Source organism: Epinephelus lanceolatus, chromosome 7 (genome assembly GCF_041903045.1).
Source record: "Epinephelus lanceolatus isolate andai-2023 chromosome 7, ASM4190304v1, whole genome shotgun sequence".
NCBI classification, from domain to species: Eukaryota; Metazoa; Chordata; class Actinopteri; order Perciformes; family Serranidae; genus Epinephelus; species Epinephelus lanceolatus.
The window spans coordinates 24,064,893-24,090,949 of record NC_135740.1 but is presented as its reverse complement, the minus strand read 5'-3'; the positions used below and the strand labels follow the sequence as shown (position 1 = coordinate 24,090,949).

At 42.1% G+C, this 26,057-nt stretch overlaps 3 protein-coding genes across 3 annotated transcripts; all 3 read right to left on the bottom strand.

The window, feature by feature from the left end:
* Positions 1-106: 106 nt before the first annotated feature.
* On the bottom strand, positions 107-2,810 carry LOC144463814 (protocadherin beta-15-like). Its single transcript, XM_078169358.1, has one exon. It carries the CDS (start codon positions 2,651-2,653, stop codon positions 209-211), a length of 2,445 nt encoding a protein of 814 aa, XP_078025484.1. The 5' UTR covers positions 2,654-2,810; the 3' UTR covers positions 107-208.
* A 16,233-nt stretch (positions 2,811-19,043) lies between these two features.
* LOC117261411 (protocadherin beta-15-like) lies at positions 19,044-21,473 on the bottom strand. The gene has a single exon (XM_078169623.1). It carries the CDS (start codon positions 21,471-21,473, stop codon positions 19,044-19,046), a length of 2,430 nt encoding a protein of 809 aa, XP_078025749.1.
* Positions 21,474-23,450: 1,977 nt separating this feature from the next.
* On the bottom strand, positions 23,451-26,057 carry LOC144463811 (protocadherin beta-15-like). The gene has a single exon (XM_078169356.1). It carries the CDS (start codon positions 25,935-25,937, stop codon positions 23,463-23,465), a length of 2,475 nt encoding a protein of 824 aa, XP_078025482.1. The 5' UTR covers positions 25,938-26,057; the 3' UTR covers positions 23,451-23,462.

The window sequence follows — 26,057 nt, the reverse complement described above, 5'->3', positions numbered from 1 at the left end:
TTACTAGAGGAAAAGGGGCAATCACGTCAGTAGGCAGACTTTAGTTTCAGCATGAGATAAGATTCCCAAATAAACGGCCAAAACCTGAAATGTAAATCCGTTAGGGATCATTCTAAATTTTTAAGAACACTGTTGAAGTGTATTCAATCAAAACCACCAAAAAGAACAATGCAACCGAATGAAGTATAAAGCAAATTGCAGAACGGCGTCATTGGGACTGGGAACGCAAATTGAACAATCTAAAACGCATCCCTACCTCAGGAGAAGAATCACTATCTCCAAAGGCATCAGCAAAGTCTGATGGACTTTTCCTCAGAGTCTGGTCAGCAGGCAGTGTGTTGTCATTGTAAGATGACACGAACTTAAAGTCACTGGTTCTTGAACCTGTTGTCAGGTAGGCGTCATAATTATAAGTGCTGCGTAAAGTTCCTGTGCCGTCAACATCTGCGTAATTAGGAGGGAGATAAGCGCTGGGGATGGCAACTGCTCCATCAAACAACAGTCTGGGCTTTCTCCTGCGACAAAACCTCACACCCAGGATGATGATGATGAAGGTCAGGAAAAACGTCGACACAGACACCAGCGCGATGATCAGATAAGACGTCAGTTTGGAATTCTTCTCATCATAAGAAATGTCCTTCAGTTCTGGCACCTCAGCCAAGTTATCAGAAATCAGTAAATACATGGAACAGGTGGCAGACAGAGAGGGCTGTCCGTTATCTTTCACTGACACAATCAGGTTCTGTTTCATGCTGTCAGACTCGGAAATGTCCCGCTGTGTCCTGATCTCTCCGCTGTGGACACCAATAGTGAAAAGGCCCGGATCTGTGGATTTCACTATATCATACGACAGCCAGGCGTTCTGTCCGGAGTCCGCGTCCACCGCGATCACTTTGGACACCAGAGAGCCTCCGTGTGCAGCTTTGGGGACCAGCTCGGTCATGAAGGAGTTGCCCTCCGGCCCGGGGTACAGTATCTGAGGAGAGTTGTCATTCACATCCGATATGAACACACTGACGGTCACGTTGCTGCTCAGCGGAGGAGAACCGTTGTCTCTGCCCATCACGTGGACTTTAAAGCTCCTGAACTGTTCATAATCAAACGACCTCACAGCGTGGATCACCCCCGTGTCTCCGTTAACAGACACATAGGAGGACACCGGGGCACCGTTCACCTCACCGGGTAACAGAGAATAAATCACTGTACCGTTTTGTCTCCAGTCGGGGTCTCGAGCACTAACGGAACATAAAGTGGAGCCAGGTTTGTTATTTTCACTCACATATGCGCTGTACGACTGTTCCTCAAACACAGGTGGGTTGTCGTTGATGTCTGCTACAGATAACTCAACACTTTTAGAGGAGGACAGAGGTGGAGAGCCCTCGTCACTGGCAGTGATTGTAATGTTGTAATCAGACACTACTTCACGGTCCAGTTGTCCTGTGGTCACCAGAGAATAATAGTTTTTAATAGAAGGAACCAACTTAAAAGGGGCGTTTTGCTGAATGGAGCAGCGGACCTGTCTGTTATTCTCAGAGTCTCTATCCTGCACGTTAATGATGCCCACCTCTGTACCAGGTGACACATTCTCAGGTATGGGGTTAGTCAGTGATTTCAGATATATCACTGGGGCGTTGTCATTCACATCCGTAATATCAATTATTACTGTTGCATATGACGCCAATCCAAGACCATCTTTTGCACTAATCTGCATTTCATATGACGATTCTTTTTCATAATCAATAGATCCAGACACTTTAACTTCACCCGTTTTGGGGTTCAGAGAGAAAACTTGGTCTTCATCTGAAACATGGTCAAAACCGTAGGTAACGTCACCATACATTCCCTCATCTGCATCAGTAGCACTCACTGCAAGTACAACAGTATCTACAGGAGAGTTTTCAGGCAGACTGGCTTTATAAACGGCCTGGCTGAACACTGGTACATTATCATTAGCATCCAGCACAGTGACGTGTATGACTACAGTACCTGATCTCTGAGGAGAGCCGCCATCAAATGCGGTAAGCAACAACAAAATCTCTTTCTTGTCCTCTCTGTCTAATTCTTTATCTAAAACTAATTCACCATATTTTCGGCCACCACCCTTTCTCTTCACATTTAATTTGAAATGATCATTCTGCTGTAGTGAGTAGCCATGAACAGCATTTTCTCCGATGTCTCCATCGTGTGCCTCATCCAACAGAAAATTGGCACCCTTGACTGCCGATTCTTGAATTTCAATTTTAAGAGACTCCTCTTTAAACTGAGGTGAATTGTCGTTGATATCTTGAACGCGGATATTCACACGGTGCAACTCTAACGGATTTTCCAATACGAGCTCCTGTTTTACAACACATGAGTCCTTTTTCGCACAAAGCCCCTCTCTGTCAATCCTTTCTTGTACGATCAGGTCTCCAGTGTTGAGATTTATACCGCAGTATTTTACACCGTTATCCTCTGTATCGATACGGGCCTTGCGAGCAGACAGTCTGCCCACATCAAGTCCCAGATCCTTAGCGATATTTCCAATTACAGATCCACGTTTCATCTCCTCCGGAATAGAGTAGCTCACGTCTCCACAGACGGGGTGGAGGACAAGAAAAATAAAAGCAAGGCCGCTGAGCAGCGCGAATCTGCTGCATCCCATTGTTACCATGAGAAAGAACACATAAACAATTGAAATATGACAAAGAAGACAAAAATATGTCAGCGATGTAGTCGTGATGCCTTGCAGCAAACAAAAACAGTCACATTGCAGTCCCACACGAAGCGGTTTTTGTCAACGGCGAAAAGACAGCAGAGCCAGGCTTTAAATTCGCTGACACAGAAGGGTGGAGAGTGACCGTGCCCTCTCGTTTGCTGGTACACACTGACACCATGAGTGTAAGTTTAGGTATAACACGGTGTAGGTTTTTTTCTTTTCCTTTCCACATATGAAATATACACCAGTTTAATTATGCTTATTTATCAGAAAACGAAAAACAAATACATTGCTTACTATTTAGGTTTGTCTTATCATGGGTAATGACACGTGATATTCTGCCATTAGACCAGTTGTGACAGATAAAATTACCATTAACATGCCACTGTTGTAACTGTCCTTGGGGAGGAGCCCATGTTTCAAACAACAACTAGAAAATGCACATAAACTATGTCTGAAGACAACAAGGAAAGTACTTTCATATTAAATTTTTTTCTGTAACGGTTTCATTTTATATCAAAACTGCATGACAACTGATGTCCACAAATATAATGTCTATCGTTGATGAAATGATAGTCACGTTTTATTTTCTGTCTGTACTCTCCTCATGTTATTAACTCACTGGTGTATGATAGGATCAATTAAAGCATACACATATTTAATTGTGTTTATATACCCCTTCTATTGCTCATATCCTGTGAGAAAACACAGCTGACTTTGTAAATTTGCAGATAGAGTCTATGTGGGGATGTATCACTGTGTTTTAACCAACGAGTCTGAACCCCCCAGACCAACATTTGACTGTTATAGCCTTTAAATTGAAATGAGTGCTTTTAACCATGTCACAAACAGCTTTGTACTTAAATTTAATGCACTGGATTCAGACACATCTCAGTCTTGAATCATGTGAGAATGGTGGCAACTAAAAGATAAGCGCACACATCTTACATAGGTCATTTTGTAAAAGCTTTAAGTTCCCATGATAAGCCACAATAAAACTTTTTACAAAACTTAAGCATTGTTGAGTTTTAAATATCATGTGTGCTATTGGTCTATGCTACATTTTTAATTTTGAAGTCTGGCAAACTTTCAAACAAGTTAACAGGGATCAACAGTTGTTGCAAAGTTAAAGGAAATGGCTCTGAAATCTAATTTATAAACTCATAATAGCAGAAATGTATTAAAAACAACACTATCAAACTTTTTGGATAAAACTACAGATTCTCCAAGCTGCTCTGTAAAAACTTCAATGCAGAGACTTGTATTTGGTATGCATTCATTTGCATTCATTTTGTATTGTACAGTGTTTGTAATAGTGCTACTTGCTACAGGAAAAAAACTATAGTACCTATGAGGGAAACAAGTGCATCAATTCGAAATTGCACACAAAAAAAGTTAGTAGCGTGGGAGGGCACTTGATTCTAAAGACTGTCTGCCACAGTAATTCAAGGGAGTATGCACGTTTCACGAATGCACACGCCAATCATTATACATGAAGAAAACCAAGTTAGGACAGTGAGAGTCCACGTGCAAAACACACTAAACACAAAGGCTCCTTCTTTAATTTCATCTTAGTGCTCTACATAGCCCATTACCTCTAAAATATGACAACCTTGTAATGAGTACAAACCCAGAAAACACACCGACACTGGTACCATATTACAGCAAAGACAGATTCATCTGAAATCATCAAGAAAATAGAACTATTGTAGCAAAATCGGTAAAGTAGCAAATGCACTGAAATGGAATTCAGCAAAGGGAAGGAATGCCAACACCAAAAAATCCAGAAGAAAACTATTTCTATAGAGGTATCAGAGGAGCAAACGGGTTCAGCACCAAGGACAGAGAAACAAAGACCCTAATTCTCAAAATGTTCCCTCACTGGAATACAGAAAATAACAGTGATGAAACCAGACAGAGAAACATAGACATAAAAAACAAAAGGACTGTAAAACTGCAAACTATTCATATTAAAGAGGCATATATGGGCATAATGGTGTGTGTGTGTGTGTGTGTGTGTGTGTGTGTGTGTGTGAGCACTGAGGTTCAGGTTCAGGGGTGGGAGGCTGTTTAGAAATTGTTTAAGTTGCTCTGAGAGCAGTTCAGTTTTGGTATGAGCATCTTTGTGGAACACGAGTTCAGTATGATAAAATGTGTCCCTACCTCGGGAGAGCCATCACTATCTCCAAAGGCATCAGCGAAGTCTGATGGACTTTTCCTCAGAGTCTGGTCAGCAGGCAGTGTGTTGTCATTGTAAGATGACACGAACTTAAAGTCACTGGTTCTTGAACCTGTTGTCAGGTAGGCGTCATAATTGTAAGTGCTGCGTAAAGTTCCTGTGCCGTCAACATCTGCGTAATTAGGAGGGAGATAAGCGCTGGGGATGGCAACTGCTCCATCAAACAACAGTCTGGGCTTTCTCCTGCGACAAAACCTCACACCCAGGATGATGATGATGATGAAGGTCAGGAAAAACGTCGACACAGACACCAGCGCGATGATCAGATAAGACGTCAGTTTGGAATTCTTCTCATCATAAGAAATGTCCTTCAGTTCTGGCACCTCAGCCAAGTTATCAGAAATCAGTAAATACATGGAACAGGTGGCAGACAGAGAGGGCTGTCCGTTATCTTTCACTGACACAATCAGGTTCTGTTTCATGCTGTCAGACTCGGAAATGTCCCGCTGTGTCCTGATCTCTCCGCTGTGGACACCAATAGTGAAAAGGCCCGGATCAGTGGATTTCACTATATCATAGGACAGCCAGGCGTTCTGTCCGGAGTCCGCGTCCACCGCGATCACTTTGGACACCAGAGAGCCTCCGTGTGCAGCTTTGGGGACCAGCTCGGTCATGAAGGAGTTGCCCTCCGGCCCGGGGTACAGTATCTGAGGAGAGTTGTCATTCACATCCGATATGAACACACTGACGGTCACGTTGCTGCTCAGCGGAGGAGAACCGTTGTCTCTGCCCATCACGTGGACTTTAAAACTCCTCAACTGTTCATAATCAAACGACCTCACAGCGTGGATCACCCCCGTGTCTCCGTTAACAGACACATAGGACGACACCGGGGCACCGTTCACCTCACCGGGTGACAGAGAATAAATCACTGTACCGTTTTGTCTCCAGTCGGGGTCTCGAGCACTAACGGAACATAAAGTGGAGCCAGGTTTGTTATTTTCACTCACATATGCGCTGTACGACTGTTCCTCAAACACAGGTGGGTTGTCGTTGATGTCTGCTACAGATAACTCAACAGTTTTAGAGGAGGACAGAGGTGGAGAGCCCTCGTCACTGGCAGTGATCGTAATGTTGTAATCAGACACTACTTCACGGTCCAGTTGTCCTGTGGTCACCAGAGAATAATAGTTTTTAATAGAAGGAACCAACTTAAAAGGAGCGTTTTGTTGAATGGAGCAGCGGACCTGTCTGTTATTCTCAGAGTCTCTATCCTGCACGTTAATGATGCCCACCTCTGTACCAGGTGACACATTCTCAGGTATGGGGTTAGTCAGTGATTTCAGATATATAACTGGGGCGTTGTCATTTATATCCGTAATATCGATTATTACTGTTGCATATGACGCCAATCCAAGACCATCCTTTGCACTTATCTGCATTTCATATGACGATTCTTTTTCATAATCAATAGATCCAGACACTTTAACTTCACCCGTTTTAGGGTTCAGAGAGAAAACTTGGTTTTCATCTGAAACATGGTCAAATCCATAAGTAACTTCACCGTTCACTCCCTCGTCTGCATCAGTAGCACTCACTGTGATCACCAATGTATCCAGAGGAGAGTTTTCAGGCAGACTGGCTTTATAAACGGCCTGGCTGAACACTGGTACATTATCATTAGCATCCAGCACAGTGACGTGTATGACTACAGTACCTGATCCCTGAGGAGAGCCACCATCAAATGCGGTAAGCAATAACATAATCTCTTTTTTGTCCTCTCGATCTAATTTTTTGTCTAAAACCAATTCACCATATTTTCGTCCACCGCCCTTTGTCTTCACATTTAGTGAGAAATGATCATTCTGCTGTAGTGAGTAGCCCTGAACAGCATTTTCTCCGATGTCTCCATCGTGTGCCTCATCCAGAAGAAAACCTGCACCTTTTTCCGCGGATTCCCGAATTTCAAAATTGAGTGACTCCTCTTTAAACTGAGGTGAATTGTCGTTAATATCTTGAACTCGGATACTAATACGGTGCAGCTCTAACGGATTTTCCAATACGAGTTCCTGTTTTACAACACACGATGCCTTTTTCGCACAAAGCCCCTCTCTGTCAATCCTTTCCTGTACGATCAGGTCTCCAGTGTTGAGATTTATACCGCAGTATTTAACACCGTTATCCTCTGTATCGATACGGGCCTTGCGAGCAGACAGTCTGCCCACATCAAGTCCCAGATCCTTAGCGATATTTCCAATTACAGATCCACGTTTCATCTCCTCCGGAATAGAGTAGCTCACGTCTCCACAGACGGGGTGGAGGACAAGAAAAATAAAAGCAAGGCCGCTGAGCAGTGCATATCCGCTGTATCCCATTGTTACCATGAGAAAGACCACATACACACTGAAAATATGACAAAAAAAGATAACAATATGTCAGCGATGTAGTCGTGATGCCTTGCAGCAAACAAAAACAGTCACATTGCAGTCCCACACGAAGCTGTTTTTGTGAACGGTGAAAAGACAGCAGAGCCAGGCTTTAAATTCGCTGAGACAGAAGGGTGGAGAGTGACCGTGCCCTCTCGTTTGCTGGTACACACTGACACCATGAGTGTAAGTTAAGGTATAACAGCACGGTGTAGGTTATTCTTCCTTTCCACGTTTAAAAGATAGACAAAATAAACGAGCCTTTTCATGAGAAAAAAACAACAAAAATATCGCTTACTATTTAGGTTTGTCTTAGCACGACTATTGATACGTAATATACTACAATTAGATAAATTGTGACGGATGAAATCAACACTAACATTAAATTGTTGTAACTGTCCTTCGGGAGGACCCCATGTTTCAAACAACAATTACAAAATGCACATAAATTGTGTCTGAATACAAAAGGGGAAAGCACTTTCATGTTAGATTATTTTTTCTATAACTGTTTCATTTTACATCAAAACTGCATGCCAGTGGATGTCCACAAATATATCCATCGTTGATGGAAGGGTAGTATTATTTTATTTTCTCTGTCTGCACTCTCCACATGTTGTTAACTCACTGGTCTATTATAGGATTAATTAACATACACACACACTGTAATTGTGTTTATAGCTCCCTTCTATTGCTCAAATCCTGTGAGAAAACATTGTTCACTTTGTCATTTTGCGCATAGACTGTATGTGGGGATGTATTACTGTGTTTTAACCAGCAAGTCTGAACCCACTAGACCAACAATTGACTGTTATGGCCTTTAAATTGAAATGAGTGCTTTTAAACATGTCACAAACAGCTTTGTACTTAAATTTAATGCACTGGATTCAGACACATCTCAGTCTTGAATTATGTGAGAATGGTGGCAACTAAGAGATACCTCACACTTCTCATATAGGTCATTTTGTTAAAGATTGAAGTTCCCATGATAAGCCACAATAAAACTTCTTACAACACTTAAGCATTGTTGAGTTTTAAATATCATGTGTGCTATTGTTGTGATACATTTTTAATTTTGAAGTCTGGCAAACTTTCAAACAAGTTGACAGGGATCAACAGTTGTTGCAAAGTTAAAGGAAATGGCTCTGAAATCTAATTTATAAACTCACAATAGTAGAAATGCATCAAATACAACACTATCAAACTTTTTGGATAAAACTACAGATTCTCCAAGCTGCTCTGTAAATACTTCATTGCAGAGACTTGTATTTGGTATGCATTCATTTGCATTCATTTTGTATTGTATAGTGTTTGTAATAGTGCTACTTGCTACAGGAAAAAAACTATAGTACCTATGAGGGAAACAAGTGCAACAATTCGAAATTGCACAAAAAAAAAAGTAAGTAGCGATTGAGAGCACTTGATTCCAAAAAACTGTATGCCACAGTAATTCAAGGGAGTATGCACGTTTCACGAATGCACACGCCAATCATTGAAGAAAACCAAGTTAGGACAGTGAGAGTCCACGTGCAAAACACACTAAACACAAAGGCTCCTTCTTTAATTTCATCTTAGTGCTCTACATAGCCCATTACCTCTAAAATATGACAACCTTGTAATGAGTACAAACCCAGAAAACACACCGACACTGGTACCATATTACAGCAAAGACAGATTCATCTGAAATCATCAAGAAAATAGAACTGTTGTAGCAAAGTCTGTAAAGTAGCAAATGCACTGAAACGGAAGTCAGCAAAAAGAAGGAATGCCAGCACCATAAAACCCAGAAGAAAACTACTTCTATAGAGGCATCAGAGGAGCAAACGGGTTCAGCACCAAGGACAGAGAAACTAAGACCCTAATTCTCAAAATGTTCCCTCACTGGAATACAGAAAATAGCAGTGATGAAACCAGACAGAGAAATATAGACATAAAAAACAAAACGCCTGTAAAACTGCAAACTATTCACATTAAAGAGGCATATATGGGCATAATGGTGTGTGTGTGTGTGTGTGTGTGTGTGTGTCTGTGGGTGGGTGGGTAGGTGAGCACTGAGGTTCAGGTATAGGGGAGAGAGGTAGTTTAGAAATTGCTTAAGTTGCTCTGAGAGCAGTTCAGCTTTGGTAAGAGCATATTTGTGGAACACGAGTTCAGTATGATGAAATGTGTCCCTACCTCAGGAGAGCCATCACTATCTCCAAAGGCATCAGCAAAGTCTGACGGACTTTTCCTCAGAGTCTGGTCAGCAGGCAGTGTGTTGTCATTGTAAGATGACACGAACTTGAAGTCACTGGTTCTTGAACCTGTCGTCAGGTAGGCGTCATAATTGTAAGTGCTGCGTAAAGTTCCTGTGCCGTCAACATCTGCGTAATTAGGAGGGAGATAAGCGCTGGGGATGGCAACTGCTCCATCAAACAACAGTCTGGGCTTTCTCCTGCGACAAAACCTCACACCCAGGATGATGATGATGAAGGTCAGGAAAAACGTCGACACAGACACCAGCGCGATGATCAGATAAGACGTCAGTTTGGAATTCTTCTCATCATAAGAAATGTCCTTCAGTTCTGGCACCTCAGCCAAGTTATCAGAAATCAGTAAATACATGGAACAGGTGGCAGACAGAGAGGGCTGTCCGTTATCTTTCACTGACACAATCAGGTTCTGTTTCATGCTGTCAGACTCGGAAATGTCCCGCTGTGTCCTGATCTCTCCGCTGTGGACACCAATAGTGAAAAGGCCCGGATCAGTGGATTTCACTATATCATAGGACAGCCAGGCGTTCTGTCCGGAGTCCGCGTCCACCGCGATCACTTTGGACACCAGAAAGCCTCCGTGTGCAGCTTTGGGGACCAGCTCGGTCATGAAGGAGTTGCCCTCCGGCCCGGGGTACAGTATCTGAGGAGAGTTGTCATTCACATCCGATATGAACACACTGACGGTCACGTTGCTGCTCAGCGGAGGAGAACCGTTGTCTCTGCCCATCACGTGGACTTTAAAACTCCTCAACTGTTCATAATCAAACGACCTCACAGCGTGGATCACCCCCGTGTCTCCGTTAACAGACACATAGGACGACACCGGGGCACCGTTCACCTCACCGGGTGACAGAGAATAAATCACTGTACCGTTTTGTCTCCAGTCGGGGTCTCGAGCACTAACGGAACATAAAGTGGAGCCAGGTTTGTTATTTTCACTCACATATGCGCTGTACGACTGTTCCTCAAACACAGGTGGGTTGTCGTTGATGTCTGCTACAGATAACTCAACAGTTTTAGAGGAGGACAGAGGTGGAGAGCCCTCGTCACTGGCAGTGATTGTAATGTTGTAATCAGACACTACTTCACGGTCCAGTTGTCCTGTGGTCACCAGAGAATAATAGTTTTTAATAGAAGGAACCAACTTAAAAGGGGCGTTTTGCTGAATGGAGCAGCGGACCTGTCTGTTATTCTCAGAGTCTCTATCCTGCACGTTAATGATGCCCACCTCTGTACCAGGTGACACATTCTCAGGTATGGGGTTAGTCAGTGATTTCAGATATATAACTGGGGCATTGTCATTGACATCGGTAATATCAATATTTAACGTTGCGTATGAAACTAATCCCAGACCATCTTTTGCACTTATCTGCATTTCATAAGATGACACTTTCTCATAATCAATAGCTCCAGCTACTTTCACCTCTCCCGATTTAGGGTCTAAAGAAAACATGTTATTGTTTTCATCTGAAACATGATCAAACTCATAAGTAATTTCGCTATTTATACCTTCGTCTGCATCAGTAGCACTCACTGTGATCACCAGTGTATCCAGAGGAGAGTTTTCTGGCAGACTGGCTTTATAAACGGCCTGGCTGAACACTGGTACATTATCATTAGCATCCAGCACAATGACGTGTATGACTACAGTACCTGATCTCTGAGGAGAGCCACCATCAAATGCGGTAAGCAATAACAAAATCTCTTTTTTGTCCTCTCTGTCTAATTCTCTGTCTAACACTAACTCGCAGTGCTTCCGTCCGTCGGATTTCATGTTTACATTTAATTTGAAATGATCATTCTGCTGTAGTGAGTAGCCCTGAACAGCATTTTCTCCGATGTCTCCATCGTGTGCCTCTCCCAGAAGAAAACGAGCACCCTTGTCTGCCGATTCCCGAATTTCAATTTTAACTGAATCCTCTTTAAACTGAGGTGAATTGTCGTTAATATCTTGAACTCGGATACTAATACGGTGCAGCTCTAACGGATTTTCCAGCACGAGTTCCTGTTTTACAACACATGATGCCCTTTTCGCACAAAGCCCCTCTCTGTCAATCCTTTCTTGTACGATCAGGTCTCCGGTGTTGAGATTTATACTGCAGAACTGGACGTTGTTATCCTCAGTATCGATACGGGCCTTGCGAGCAGACAGTCGGCCCACATCAAGTCCCAGATCCTCAGCGATATTTCCAATTACAGATCCACGTTTCATCTCCTCCGGAATAGAGTAGCTCACGTCTCCACAGACGGGGTGGAGGACAAGAAAAATAAAAGCAAGGCCGCAGATCAGCGCGAATATGCTGCATCCCATTGTTGCTGCACGACAGACCACGAGTGCTATATGAAATGTGTTATATCCTTGATATCCTCCAGTATAGAGTATATATATTTTAGAAAAAAAACAACACTCCACGGTCATACCACGAAGCGGTTTTGTAATATGCGATACAACAGCAGAATCAGGCTTTAAATTCGATGAGACAGAAGGGTGGAGAGTGACTGAACCCTCTCGTTTACTAGTGCACACTGACACCATGAGTATTTGTCTGGGTATAACATGGGGATGTAGTATTTTTTGACATGCTTAAATATGACTCTTTCAGAGAAGCTCAGTAGTCAAAATAACAACACAAACAACAAAATCATAAAAGTACGAATAAAAATAGCTCCACCATTTTAGTTTTAAGCTCAGTATGATACAGGATGGCTTTGCCCCCCTTATTGTAAAAAAACAAACAAATAAAAAAGCACATCACAGAAAGTAGGGATCAACTATTCAAACTGGATCTCGGAAACAGTCCTGTGTTTTCAAATAGCTTTTGGTTTGTCAAAATAGAGACAGCAGACAAAGTGAGAGGGTGGACATTTATGTTAGATTTCCGTAGATGTTCCCTTTTATCTAAAATCTGTACATGCTGCGTGAAAAATTACAATGATGTTCAAAAAATGTTGTGTCCCTTCGTCACTGAAACAGTGGTCGTGCTTTTTGTTTGTTTGTTTATTCTCTCCCTTCCTGCAAAATCTTTCCAATTCCATCTTACTGGGTTAAAATAAGATCAAGACAAATATAAGAAAAAGTAGTTCAATTTGGACCTTGTGTAGTATTTGTGCTGACATGCTTTTTATTTTGTATTGTTCAGACTGAAAGAATAAGTGAAAGAAATGATTTAAGAATCAATGAGATCAAACCTAAGAACCCTCATATTAAGCTACATACTGTTAATTGAAGCATTGTGTGTATCCAACCGTCACCAACAGTTTTATACACTGTGTTAACGCACTGCAGTGACACACAGAGCTATTCAGCTTATCAACTGTCCTAAAAGAATAGTCACAACTTAGAGGAAACAAAACATCAGATGCTTTCATTTACCCAAAGGAGAAACCAAAATATTGCTGTTGTTGTTTTTGTTGCTGTTGTTTTGTTGTTGTTGTTGTTTTATTGAGCATCAGTAACAGAAGGCACCTTTATTTTCAAGTAGAACTTTGCATCTGGCACTGTCCACTGAATTTACTCTGAATTTTGACATACTTTCACAAAGCTTTACCAACAGCTGAGACAAAGTCCAGATGAATAACACTGCCATTTCACTTTTTATGTCGCAGTCGTAAAATGCACTTAATTAGACATTATTTCATTTTGACAGAATATTAAACTATTTCTGCCACTTTCTTTGTCAAATAGGTGATTGATATTCATTTGAATGGGGAGATGATTTTAAAACTTCTTCCCCTCTCTTATGGCACTTTTGTTTGCTCCATTATTCCTGGCAAGAAAAGTTCTATTCAAATGTGGTAAAAGTGGTTTAAAATACACCACCAAAAATGTATGACCCTAATAAGGCAAATATTTTCATGTACAATTCCTTGAGAATAATAATATGTCAAAAGAACTTGGATTGTCAGAACAAGTCATCTTGTCACACCTTTGTAATTAGGTTTGCACAAGGACAAAAAAACATTACAGTAGGTTATCCACCAAAGAAAATAAATACGAAATCATGTTAAAGCCTGGAAAAAAGATAACATATCATCGAGTGAGTACCATATCAATTTAAGTGAGAATGCATTTTATAGCAATGCCCCTATCACTCAGGAACACTGCAGATAGAGAAAGCCTACTCAAGCACAACAAACAAAACGAGCAAACAAGCTCACATTTTATATTCATGTGGCTCTAAAACTGTGTCCCATTATCAATGACCAGTCATAAGCTCCATCTGAGTTTCAGTTGGAGAAAAAAATGCCAAACAATTGTATCACATAAAACTAAGGGCATATACTAATAAAGACTAGTAGAACGTAGCAAATCTAAATATGTTAGTAATAAATTAATTTGGAAAGACAGTCACTAGAATAACACTCAGGGAGGAGAAAATGACAACAAAGATAGAAAAACATATATATAAATAAAATAAGAAATTAGTCCTGAAAATGCATCGTAATACCAAACGGAGTTCAGCACCATGGACAGTGTACAAAGGACGGAAATTAAAGGTGCTCCTTTACAAGAGCAAAAAGGGCAATCACGTCAGCAGGCAGACTTTAGTTTCAACATGTGATAAGGTTCCCAAAATACAAAATGACCAAAAGCTGAAATGTAAATCCGTCAGGGATAATAATACATTTTTAAGGGCACTGTTGAAGTGGATTTCATCAAAACCACCGAAAAGAACAAGGCAACCGAAGCAGTAATCAAGCAAATTGCGGAATGGCTTCGTCGGGACTATGAACGCCAGCTGAATAATCTAAAATGTATCCCTACCTCAGGTGAAGCATCACTATCTCCAAAGGCATCGGCAAAGTCTGATGGACTTTTCCTCAGAGTCTGGTCAGCAGGCAGTGTGTTGTCATTGTAAGATGACACGAACTTAAAGTCACTGGTTCTTGAACCTGTTGTCAGGTAGGCGTCATAATTATAAGTGCTGCGTAAAGTTCCTGTGCCGTCAACATCTGCGTAATTAGGAGGAAGATAAGCGCTGGGGATGGCAACTGCTCCATCAAACAACAGTCTGGGCTTTCTCCTGCGACAAAACCTCACACCCAGGATGATGATGATGAAGGTCAGGAAAAACGTCAACACAGACACCAGCGCGATGATCAGATAAGACGTCAGTTTGGAATTCTTCTCATCATAAGAAATGTCCTTCAGTTCTGGCACCTCAGCCAAGTTATCAGAAATCAGTAAATACATGGAACAGGTGGCAGACAGAGAGGGCTGTCCGTTATCTTTCACTGACACAATCAGGTTCTGTTTCATGCTGTCAGACTCGGAAATGTCCCGCTGTGTCCTGATCTCTCCGCTGTGGACACCAATAGTGAAAAGGCCCGGATCTGTGGATTTCACTATATCATAGGACAGCCAGGCGTTCTGTCCGGAGTCTGCGTCCACCGCGATCACTTTGGACACCAGAGAGCCTCCGTGTGCAGCTTTGGGGACCAGCTCGGTCATGAAGGAGTTGCCCTCCGGCCCGGGGTACAGTATCTGAGGAGAGTTGTCATTCACATCCGATATGAACACACTGACGGTCACGTTGCTGCTCAGCGGAGGAGAACCGTTGTCTCTGCCCATCACGTGGACTTTAAAACTCCTCAACTGTTCATAGTCAAACGACCTCACAGCGTGGATCATCCCCGTGTCTCCGTTCACAGACACATAGGAGGACACCGGGGCACCGTTCACCTCACCGGGTAACAGTGAATAAATCACTGTACCGTTTTGTCTCCAGTCGGGGTCTCGAGCACTAACGGAACATAAAGTGGAGCCAGGTTTGTTATTTTCACTCACATATGCGCTGTACGACTGTTCCTCAAACACAGGTGGGTTGTCGTTGATGTCTGCTACAGATAACTCAACAGTTTTAGAGGAGGACAGAGGTGGAGAGCCCTCGTCAGTGGCAGTGATTGTAATGCTGTAATCAGACACTACTTCACGGTCCAGTTGTCCTGTGGTCACCACAGAATAATAGTTTTTAATAGAAGGAACCAATTTAAAAGGGGCGTTTTGTTGAATGGAGCAGCGGACCTGTCTGTTATTCTCAGAGTCTCTATCCTGCACGTTAATGATGCCCACCTCTGTACCAGGTGACACATTCTCAGGTATGGGGTTAGTCAGTGATTTCAAATATATCACTGGGGCGTTGTCATTCACATCCGTAATATCAAGTATTACTGTTGCATATGACGCCAATCCAAGACCATCCTTTGCACTAATCTGCATTTCATATGATGACACTTTCTCATAATCAATAGCTCCAGCTACTCTCACCTCTCCCGATTTGGAGTCTAAAGAAAACACGTTATCTTTATCTGAAACATGATCAAATCCATAAGTTATTTCGCTATTTAAACCTTCATCTGCATCAGTAGCACTCACTGTGATCACCAGTGTATCCAGAGGAGAGTTTTCAGGCAGACTGGCTTTATAAACGGCCTGGCTGAACACTGGTACATTATCATTAGCATCCAGCACAGTGACGTGTATGACTACAGTACCTGATCTCTGAGGAGAGCCACCATCAAATGCGGTAAGCAACAACAAAATCTCTTTTTTGTCCTCTCTGTCCAATTCTCTGTCTAACACTAATTCACAGTGCTTCCGTCCGTCGGATTTCATGTTTACATTTAATTTGAAATGATCATTCTTCTGAAGTGAGTAGCCCTGAACAGCATTTTCTCCGATGTCTTCATCATGTGCCTCTCCCAGAAGAAAATGAGCACCCTTGACGGCCGATTCCCGAATTTCAATCTTAACTGAATCTTCTTTAAACTGAGGTGAATTGTCGTTAATATCTTGAACGCGGATACTAATACGGTGCAGCTCTAATGGTTTTTCCAGCACGAGTTCCTGTTTTACAACACACGATGCCTTTTTCGCACAAAGCCCCTCTCTGTCAATCCTTTCTTGTACGATCAGGTCTCCGGTGTTGAGATTTACACTGCAGTACTGGACGTTGTTATCCTCTGTATCGATACGGGCCTTGCGAGCAGACAGTCGGCCCACATCAAGTCCCAGATCCTTAGCGATATTTCCAATTACAGATCCACGTTTCATCTCCTCCGGAATAGAGTAGCTCACGTCTCCACAGACGGGGTGGAGGACAAGAAAAATAAAAGCAAGGCCGCAGATCAGCGCGATTATGCTGCATCCCATTGTTACTGCAAGACAGACCACAAGTGCTACCAACGATATGAAATGTATTATATCCTTGATATCATCCAGTACACATATATTTAAAAAATCGACACTGCGCGGTCATACCATGAAGCGGTTTTGCAATATGTGGTACAACAGCAGAGTCAGGCTTTAAATTCGATGAGACAGAAGGGTGGAGAGTGACTGAACCCTCTCGTTTACTGGTACATACTGACACCATGAGTATTTGTCTGGGTATAACATGGGGATGTAGTATTTTTGACAGGCTTAAGTATGACTCTTTCAGAGAAGCTCAGTAGTCAAAATAACAACACCAACACAAACAACAAAATAATAAAAGTAAAAGTACAAATAAAAATAAAAATAGCTGCACCATTTTAGTTTTTACCTCAGCATGATACAGGATGGCTTTGCCCCCCTTAATGTAAAAAGTAAAGAAAAAAAGCACATCACAGAAAGTAGGGATCAACTATTCAAACTGGATCTCGGAAACAGTCCTGTGTTTTCAAATAGCTTTTGGTTTGTCAAATAGAGACAGCAGAGAAACTGAGAGGGTGGACATTTATATTAGATTTCTGTAGATGTTTCCTTTTATCTCAAATATGTACATGCTGCGTGAAAAATTACAATGATGTTCAAAAAAATGTTGCGTCCCTTCGTAACTGAAACAGTAGTCGTGCTTTTTGTTTGTTTGTTTATTCTCTCCCTTCCAGCAAAATCTTTCCAATTCCATCTTATTGGGTGAAAATAAGATCGAGACAAATAGAAGAAAAAGTAGTTCAATTTGGACCTTGGGTAGTATTTGTGCTCACATGCTTTTTATTTTGTATTGTTCAGATTGAAAGAATAAGTGAAAGAAATGATTTAAGCATTTAAATCAATGAGATCAAACCTAAGAACCATTATATTAAGTTACATACTGTTAACAGAGGCATTGTGTGTATCCAACCGTCACCAACAGTTTTACACATTGTGTTAACCTACCTGGAACAACCAAAATATTGCTGTTGTTGTTGTTTTTGTTGCTGTTGTTTTATTGTTGTTGTACTGAGCATCAATAACAGAAGGCATCTTTTACTTTCAAGTAGAGCTTTGCATCTGGCATTGGTCATTGAATTTACTCTGAATTTTGACATACTTTCACAAAGCCTGACCAACAGCTGAGACAAAGTCCAGATGAATAACACTGCCATTTCACTTTTTATGTTGCAGTCCTAAGATGCACCTAATTAGACATTATTTCATTTTGACAGAATATTAAACTATTTCTGCCACTTTCTTTGTCAAATAGGTGATTGATATTTATTTGAATGGGGAGATGATTTTAAAACTTCTTCCCCTCTCTTACTGGCACTGTTGCTTGCTCCACTATTCCTGGCAAGAAAAGTGCTATTCAAATGTGGTAAAAGTGGTTTAAAATACACCGTTAAAGATGTATGACCTTTATAATGTAAATCTTCTAATGTACAATTCCTTGAGTATAATAAATGTCAAAAGACTTTGGATTGTCAGAACAAGTCATCTTGTCACTCCCCTTTATTTAAGTTTGCACAAGGACAACAAAAAAATTAGACAAGGTTATCCACCAAAGAAAAATAAAAATGAAATCATGTAAAAGCCCAGAAAAAAGATAACATACCATCGAGTGAATACCATATCAGTTTAAGCGAGAATGCATTTAATAGCAATGCCTACATTACTCAAGACCACTACACACAAAGGAAGCCTACTCAAGCAGAACAAACAGAACAAACAAGCAGGCTCACATTTTATATTCATGGGGCTCTAAAACTGTGTCCCATTATCAATAACCAGTCATCACCAGCCATCTGAGTATCAGTCCGAAACAATGCCAAACAATTACATCACATAAAACTAAAGGCATATTCTAAAAAAGACTAGAAGAATGTAGCAAATCTATATATTTTAGTAAAAATTTAATTTGGAAAGAAATTCAAAAGAAAAAAAATTCAGAGAGGAGAAAATGACAACAAAAATAGAAATATACAGTATATATCTGTGAAAGATGATGAATTAGTCCTGAAAATGCATCACAAGACCAAACGGAGTTCAGCACCATGGACAGAGTACAAAGGACGGAATTTAAAGGTGCTCCTTTACTAGAGCAAAAAGGGCAATCACGTCAGCAGGCAGACTTTAGTTTCAACATGTGACAAAGTTCCCAAATAACAAAATGGCCAAAACCTGAAATGTATATCCGTCAGGGATCATTCTTAATTTTTGAGAACATTGTTGAAGACCAAAAAACCACCGAAAAGAACAATGCAACCGAATGAAGTATAAAGCAAATTGCAGAATGGCGTCGTCGGGACTATGAACGCAAGTTGAACAATCTAAAATGTGTCCCTACCTCAGGAGAAGAATCACAATCTCCAAAGGCATCAGCAAAGTCTGATGGACTTTTCCTCATAGTCTGGTCAGCAGGCAGTGTGTTGTCATTGTAAGATGATACGAACTTAAAGTCACTGGTTCTTGAACCTGTTGTCAGGTAGGCGTCATAATTGTAAGTGCTGCGTAAAGTCCCTGTGCCGTCAACATCGGCGTAATTAGGAGGGAGATAAGCGCTGGGGATGGCAACTGCTCCATCAAACAACAGTCTGGGCTTTCTCCTGCGACAAAACCTCACACCCAGGATGATGATGATGAAGGTCAGGAAAAACGTCGACACAGACACCAGCGCGATGATCAGATAAGAAGTCAGTTTGGAATTCTTCTCATCATAAGAAATGTCCTTCAGTTCTGGCACCTCAGCCAAGTTATCAGAAATCAGTAAATACATGGAACAGGTGGCAGACAGAGAGGGCTGTCCGTTATCTTTCACTGACACAATCAGGTTCTGTTTCATGCTGTCAGACTCGGAAATGTCCCGCTGTGTCCTGATCTCTCCGCTGTGGACACCAATAGTGAAAAGGCCCGGATCTGTGGATTTCACTATATCATAGGACAGCCAGGCGTTCTGTCCGGAGTCCGCGTCCACCGCGATCACTTTGGACACCAGAGAGCCTCCGTGTGCAGCTTTGGGGACCAGCTCGGTCATGAAGGAGTTGCCCTCCGGCCCGGGGTACAGTATCTGAGGAGAGTTGTCATTCACATCCGATATGAACACACTGACGGTCACGTTGCTGCTCAGCGGAGGAGAACCGTTGTCTCTGCCCATCACGTGGACTTTAAAACTCCTCAACTGTTCATAATCAAACGACCTCACAGCGTGGATCACCCCCGTGTCTCCGTTAACAGACACATAGGACGACACCGGGACACCGTTCACCTCACCGGGTAACAGAGAATAAATCACTGTACCGTTTTGTCTCCAGTCGGGGTCTCGAGCACTAACGGAACATAAAGTGGAGCCAGGTTTGTTATTTTCACTCACATATGCGCTGTACGACTGTTCCTCAAACACAGGTGGGTTGTCGTTGATGTCTGCTACAGATAACTCAACAGTTTTAGAGGAGGACAGAGGTGGAGAGCCCTCGTCAGTGGCAGTGATTGTAATGTTGTAATCAGACACTACTTCACGGTCCAGTTGTCCTGTGGTCACCAGAGAATAATAGTTTTTGATAGAAGGAACCAATTTAAAAGGGGCGTTTTGCTGAATGGAGCAGCGGACCTGTCTGTTATTCTCAGAGTCTCTATCCTGCACGTTAATGATGCCCACCTCTGTACCAGGTGACACATTCTCAGGTATGGGGTTAGTCAGTGATTTAAGATAAATCAACGGGGCATTGTCATTCACATCAGTGATATCAATAATGACTTTGGCTTCAGAAGAGAGACCATAACCATCTTTGGCCTCAACCATTACTTCATATTTCGATCCCTCCTCATAATCTATGTCACCCGTCACACTGATTTCTCCAGTTTTCTCATTTAGTGAAAAAAGCTTTCGTGATTTATCAGACAATCGGCTAAATTCATATGTAACCTCTCCGTTTACACCTTCGTCTGCGTCTGATGCACTCACAGTGATAACTGGGGTTTTCATCGGTAAGTTTTCCGGTAACGTGGCTGTATATACGGCCTCAGTAAAAACTGGAGCGTTATCATTAGCATCCAGCACAATGACGTGTATGACTACAGTCCCTGATCTCTGAGGAGAGCCACCATCCACAGCTGTGAGCAATAATTTCATTTCCTGCTGCTCCTCTCGGTCTAACTCTTTATCTAAAACCAACTCACCGTATTTACTACCAGCATTGGTCGTCTGAGTACTGAACACAAAATGAGGGTTTTGTTGCAAAATGTAGTTTTCAACCGCGTTCTTGCCTATATCAGCATCGTGTGCTGCATTGATGCGATACCTAGCTCCTTTCGTAGCTGACTCTGTGATTTCCAGTTTTACAGTCTCCTTCTGGAAAACTGGCGCATTGTCGTTTATGTCCTGCACCTGCAGGGACAGCCGGTGTAATTCCAGTGGATTCTCTAACAGCAGGTCGAATTTGAGAACACACGAAGGCTTTTCTCCACAATGCTCCTCTCTGTCGATTCGTTCAGCAACGATTAAATCTCCGCTTCGTAGGTTAATCCCACAATATTGTCTGTCGTTTCCCTCCATGTCAACACGAGCTTTCCGAGCAGACAGTCTGCCCACCTCCAGGCCGAGATCCTTGGCGATATTTCCAATAACAGATCCGCGCTTGAGCTCCTCCTGTACAGAATAGCTCAGGTCTCCATGTGCGTAGTGCACCGCAACAAAGAAAAAGACAAAGCCGAAGCTGTGAAGTACGATCCGTCTCTCCATCATCCTCTGACAGTATTACACAGCTTAAAACAAGCCAGTTTCTAGTATTAAAATACGTTAATCGAACAATGTGTGCTTTCCAGGCGTTTGTCGTCGGTGTGAAAGGCTGTAGAAAACACAGGGGGTCGATGCAAATAATGGGTGGTGTGCAAAAGCAAGCTTAACATTTTACTCCTTCCCTGGTCTACAGTGACACCGTGAGTGCAAATGAAATATAACAATCTATTCTGAAATTTACCATCCATTCGTTTCACCTATATAGTTCATATAAAAACGTATGTTAATGATGTATCACACTGTGTAATAACGGAGTATTATGTGTGTGTTTTCTTTTATTCTTTTCTTCTCTTTGAGTAAAGTGCCATGCTGACTGTTGTTTGTGTTATTAGAATTTACAAACAAGAGGTAAACTTCTCCTAAACTGAAGCACTTCAACCATTTCATAGTGATAATAGTAACACAACATTGCCTTTAACTTTATGTTAAACAATGGCTGACCGCAGACAAGTTCAGTGTCGTTCTCCGGTAAATGCTGTATATGATAATAGTCACTTTACTAAATTAAACAAACTCCATCACCTGTGACCCTCGTTTTAAAGCTGCTATTCTGCGGTTGCCAGACAAGATCCCAGAAAAGTCCGTCCGTCTGTCGTAAAGATTCTAGATACACGCAACAAAGAGTTTTTAACAAATGTTGGTATTCGACTCATGGTCAGCTGGACTGAGACAAGACATTTAACAGCTTTACCTTCTATACTGATAGCAATGACTGTTTATCTGTTTACCAATTCAAGAATATAGTCAGGCAACTCTGCCAAAAGAAAAAAAAAGTTTCGTGTGCAATGTTTTTGAAGGGTTCCTTGCAACTGTATGGCAGTAAGTGAATCTGTTTACACATGGAGACCAAATAACTTAATCACAGTTAATTATTCGTAGTAGTAGTAGTAGTAGTAGTAGTAATAATAATAAGATAACCATATGAAAGGTGACAAAACATGTGAAGCAGTTGTCAAAGGAAAATCATTTCTGCACCCATCCACTGCTTACGAAAATTACTTTACTTTCTTTCAATAAAAACGATACCACTTTTAGCAATAGCACTGAACAACATTGTTTACTGACTTAAATTTATTGATGCAGAGAACTGTAAAATGGACATTATTCGTAGATGATTGGTAAGAAACTAAATACATGTAGTTTAACTGAGTAATTAAATATTTCTCATTTCACTTGATGTGATTGATTTTCCTTTTTCCTTCTTATACCATGAAGAGGACAAGTGCGCATTAAAAAGTGGAAAACAGCCTAGATATATGAGACATTACAATCTCATAACTCAGTAGATTCATATTTTTGAAATGGTAAAAACAGACCGATGTAAGTTGTTACTGAAAACACTACAACAGAGCAACAGCGAGGTTCAGCACCAAGGACAGAGACATGAGGAACTAGATACCAGGTCTACTCAAGACACATACGCCAACACACAACAGCTGGGAAAACTGATAAATACTAAGAGACATTTAATTCATCACAGCCTCTGATTGGACATAAGTGAAGACTGGTCAAAAAATGAGTAAGTAGGCAAACTGCAGTTGAAGAATGATGTAAAAACTGTGTGTTAGGAGAGCCATTACACATTTGAACACCAAGATCCGGGCGTTAAAGGAGGGGATAAGATGTAGAAGGAAAGACAGATAGAGAATGCCTGGTGTTTCAACTGGAAGTCGAATAAATTGTTCACAAAAAATCGCGAAAAAAACATTTCCTTCAAACTCTACATAAAGATTACTAAATCTGGAACTAAAAAGACAACCACTTGTTATATCTGACACGCTCAAACACCCACTGCCACGCTCAAAGTAAGAGGACGTTTAGATAATATACGTGAAATAAAAACTAACGCGTGGAGGCTTGAAATAACTTTCAAATGTCACTGTATATGACAAAGACAACGAAAATTGTGTAAAATCCTTAACAACGAATTAACTAATAGCATACGTGTGTAAAAGCGTTTAAAAGTGCCTGAATATTTGAGGCAAAATAGTTCAAACGACATGTGACACCAGTTCCTACCTCAGGAGAGCCATCACTATCTCCAAAGGCATCAGCAAAGTCTGATGGACTTTTCCTCAGAGTCTGGTCAGCAGGCAGTGTGTTGTCATTGTAAGATGACACGAACTTAAAGTCACTGGTTCTTGAACCTGTTGTCAGGTAGGCGTCATAATTGTAAGTGCTGCGTAAAGTTCCTGTGCCGTCAACATCTGCGTAATTGGGGGGGAGATACGCGCTGGGGATGGCAACTGCTCCATCAAACAACAGTCTGGGCTTTCTCCTGCGACAAAACCTCACACCCAGGATGATGATGATGAAGGTCAGGAAAAACGTCGACACAGACACCAGCGCGATGATCAGATAAGACGTCAGTTTGGAATTCTTCTCATCATAAGAAATGTCCTTCAGTTCTGGCACCTCAGCCAAGTTATCAGAAATCAGTAAATACATGGAACAGGTGGCAGACAGAGAGGGCTGTCCGTTATCTTTCACTGACACAATCAGGTTCTGTTTCATGCTGTCAGACTCGGAAATGTCCCGCTGTGTCCTGATCTCTCCGCTGTGGACACCAATAGTGAAAAGGCCCGGATCTGTGGATTTCACTATATCATACGACAGCCAGGCGTTCTGTCCGGAGTCCGCGTCCACCGCGATCACTTTGGACACCAGAGAGCCTCCGTGTGCAGCTTTGGGGACCAGCTCGGTCATGAAGGAGTTGCCCTCCGGCCCGGGGTACAGTATCTGAGGAGAGTTGTCATTCACATCCGATATGAACACACTGACGGTCACGTTGCTGCTCAGCGGAGGAGAACCGTTGTCTCTGCCCATCACGTGGACTTTAAAGCTCCTCAACTGTTCATAATCAAACGACCTCACAGCGTGGATCACCCCCGTGTCTCCGTTAACAGACACATAGAAGGACACCGGGGCACCATTCACCTCACCGGGTAACAGAGAATAAATCACTGTACCGTTTTGTCTCCAGTCGGGGTCTCGAGCACTAACGGAACATAAAGTGGAGCCAGGTTTGTTATTTTCACTCACATATGCGCTGTACGACTGTTCCTCAAACACAGGTGGGTTGTCGTTGATGTCTGCTACAGATAACTCAACAGTTTTAGAGGAGGACAGAGGTGGAGAGCCCTCGTCACTGGCAGTGATTGTAATGTTGTAATCAGACACTACTTCACGGTCCAGTTGTCCTGTGGTCACCAGAGAATAATAGTTTTTGATAGAAGGAACCAACTTAAAAGGGGCGTTTTGCTGAATGGAGCAGCGGACCTGTCTGTTATTCTCAGAGTCTCTATCCTGCACGTTAATGATGCCCACCTCTGTACCAGGTGACACATTCTCAGGTATGGGGTTAGTCAGTGATTTAAGATAAATCAACGGGGCATTGTCATTCACATCAGTGATATCAATAATGACTTTGGCTTCTGAAGAGAGGCCATAACCATCTTTGGCCTCAACAAAAACCTCATATTTCGATCCCTCTTCATAATCTATGTCACCTGTCACACTGATTTCTCCAGTTTTCTCATCTAGTGAAAATAGCTTCTGCGATCTATCAGACAATCGGCTAAACTCATATGTAACCTCTCCGTTTACACCTTCGTCTGCATCTGACGCAATTACAGTGATAACTGGGGTTTTCATAGGTGAGTTTTCCGGTAACGTGGCTGTATATACGGCCTCAGTAAAAACTGGGGCGTTATCATTAGCATCCAGCACAATGACGTGTATGACTACAGTCCCGGATCTCTGAGGAGAGCCACCATCCACAGCTGTGAGCAATAATTTCATTTCCTGCTGCTCCTCTCGGTCTAACTCTTTATCTAAAACCAGCTCACCGTATTTTCTGCCAGCATTGGTCGTCTGAATACTGAACGCAAAATGAGGGTTTTGTTGCAAAATGTAGCTTTCCACTGAGTTCTTTCCGATGTCTGCATCTTGTGCTGCATTAATACGATACCTAGCTCCTTTGGCAGCTGACTCTGTGATTTCTAGCTTTACCGTGTCTTTCGGGAAAACTGGTGCATTGTCGTTTATGTCCTGTACTTGCAGGGTCAGCCGGTGTAATTCCAGTGGATTCTCTAACAGCAGGTCGAATTTGAGAACACACGAAGGCTTTTCTCCGCAATGCTCCTCTCTGTCTATTCTTTCAGCAACGATTAAATCCCCGCTTCGTAGATTAATCCCACAATATTGTCTGTCGTTTCCCTCCATGTCAACACGAGCTTTCCGAGCAGACAGTCTGCCCACCTCCAGGCCGAGATCCTTGGCGATATTTCCAATAACAGATCCGCGCTTGAGCTCCTCCTGTACAGAATAGCTCAGGTCTCCATGTGCGTAGTGCACCGCAACAAAGAAAAAGACGTAGCTCGGAAGCACGATCCATCTATCCATCATCCTCTGACAGTATTCAGAAAATCAAAACACGATAGTTTCAAGCATTTAACACACGTTCTTCTTTGAATATAGGTGCCTTCAATGCATATGTCGACGGCGTTGAAGGAAGCAGAGAATACA

Bases quoted from the DNA above. Each gene is read 5' to 3' on its own strand.
- LOC144463814 (XM_078169358.1), bottom strand. From the start codon at position 2,653: ATGGTAACAATGGGATGCAGCAGATTCGCGCTGCTCAGCGGCCTTGCT.
- LOC117261411 (XM_078169623.1), bottom strand. From the start codon at position 21,473: ATGGAGAGACGGATCGTACTTCACAGCTTCGGCTTTGTCTTTTTCTTT.
- LOC144463811 (XM_078169356.1), bottom strand. From the start codon at position 25,937: ATGATGGATAGATGGATCGTGCTTCCGAGCTACGTCTTTTTCTTTGTT.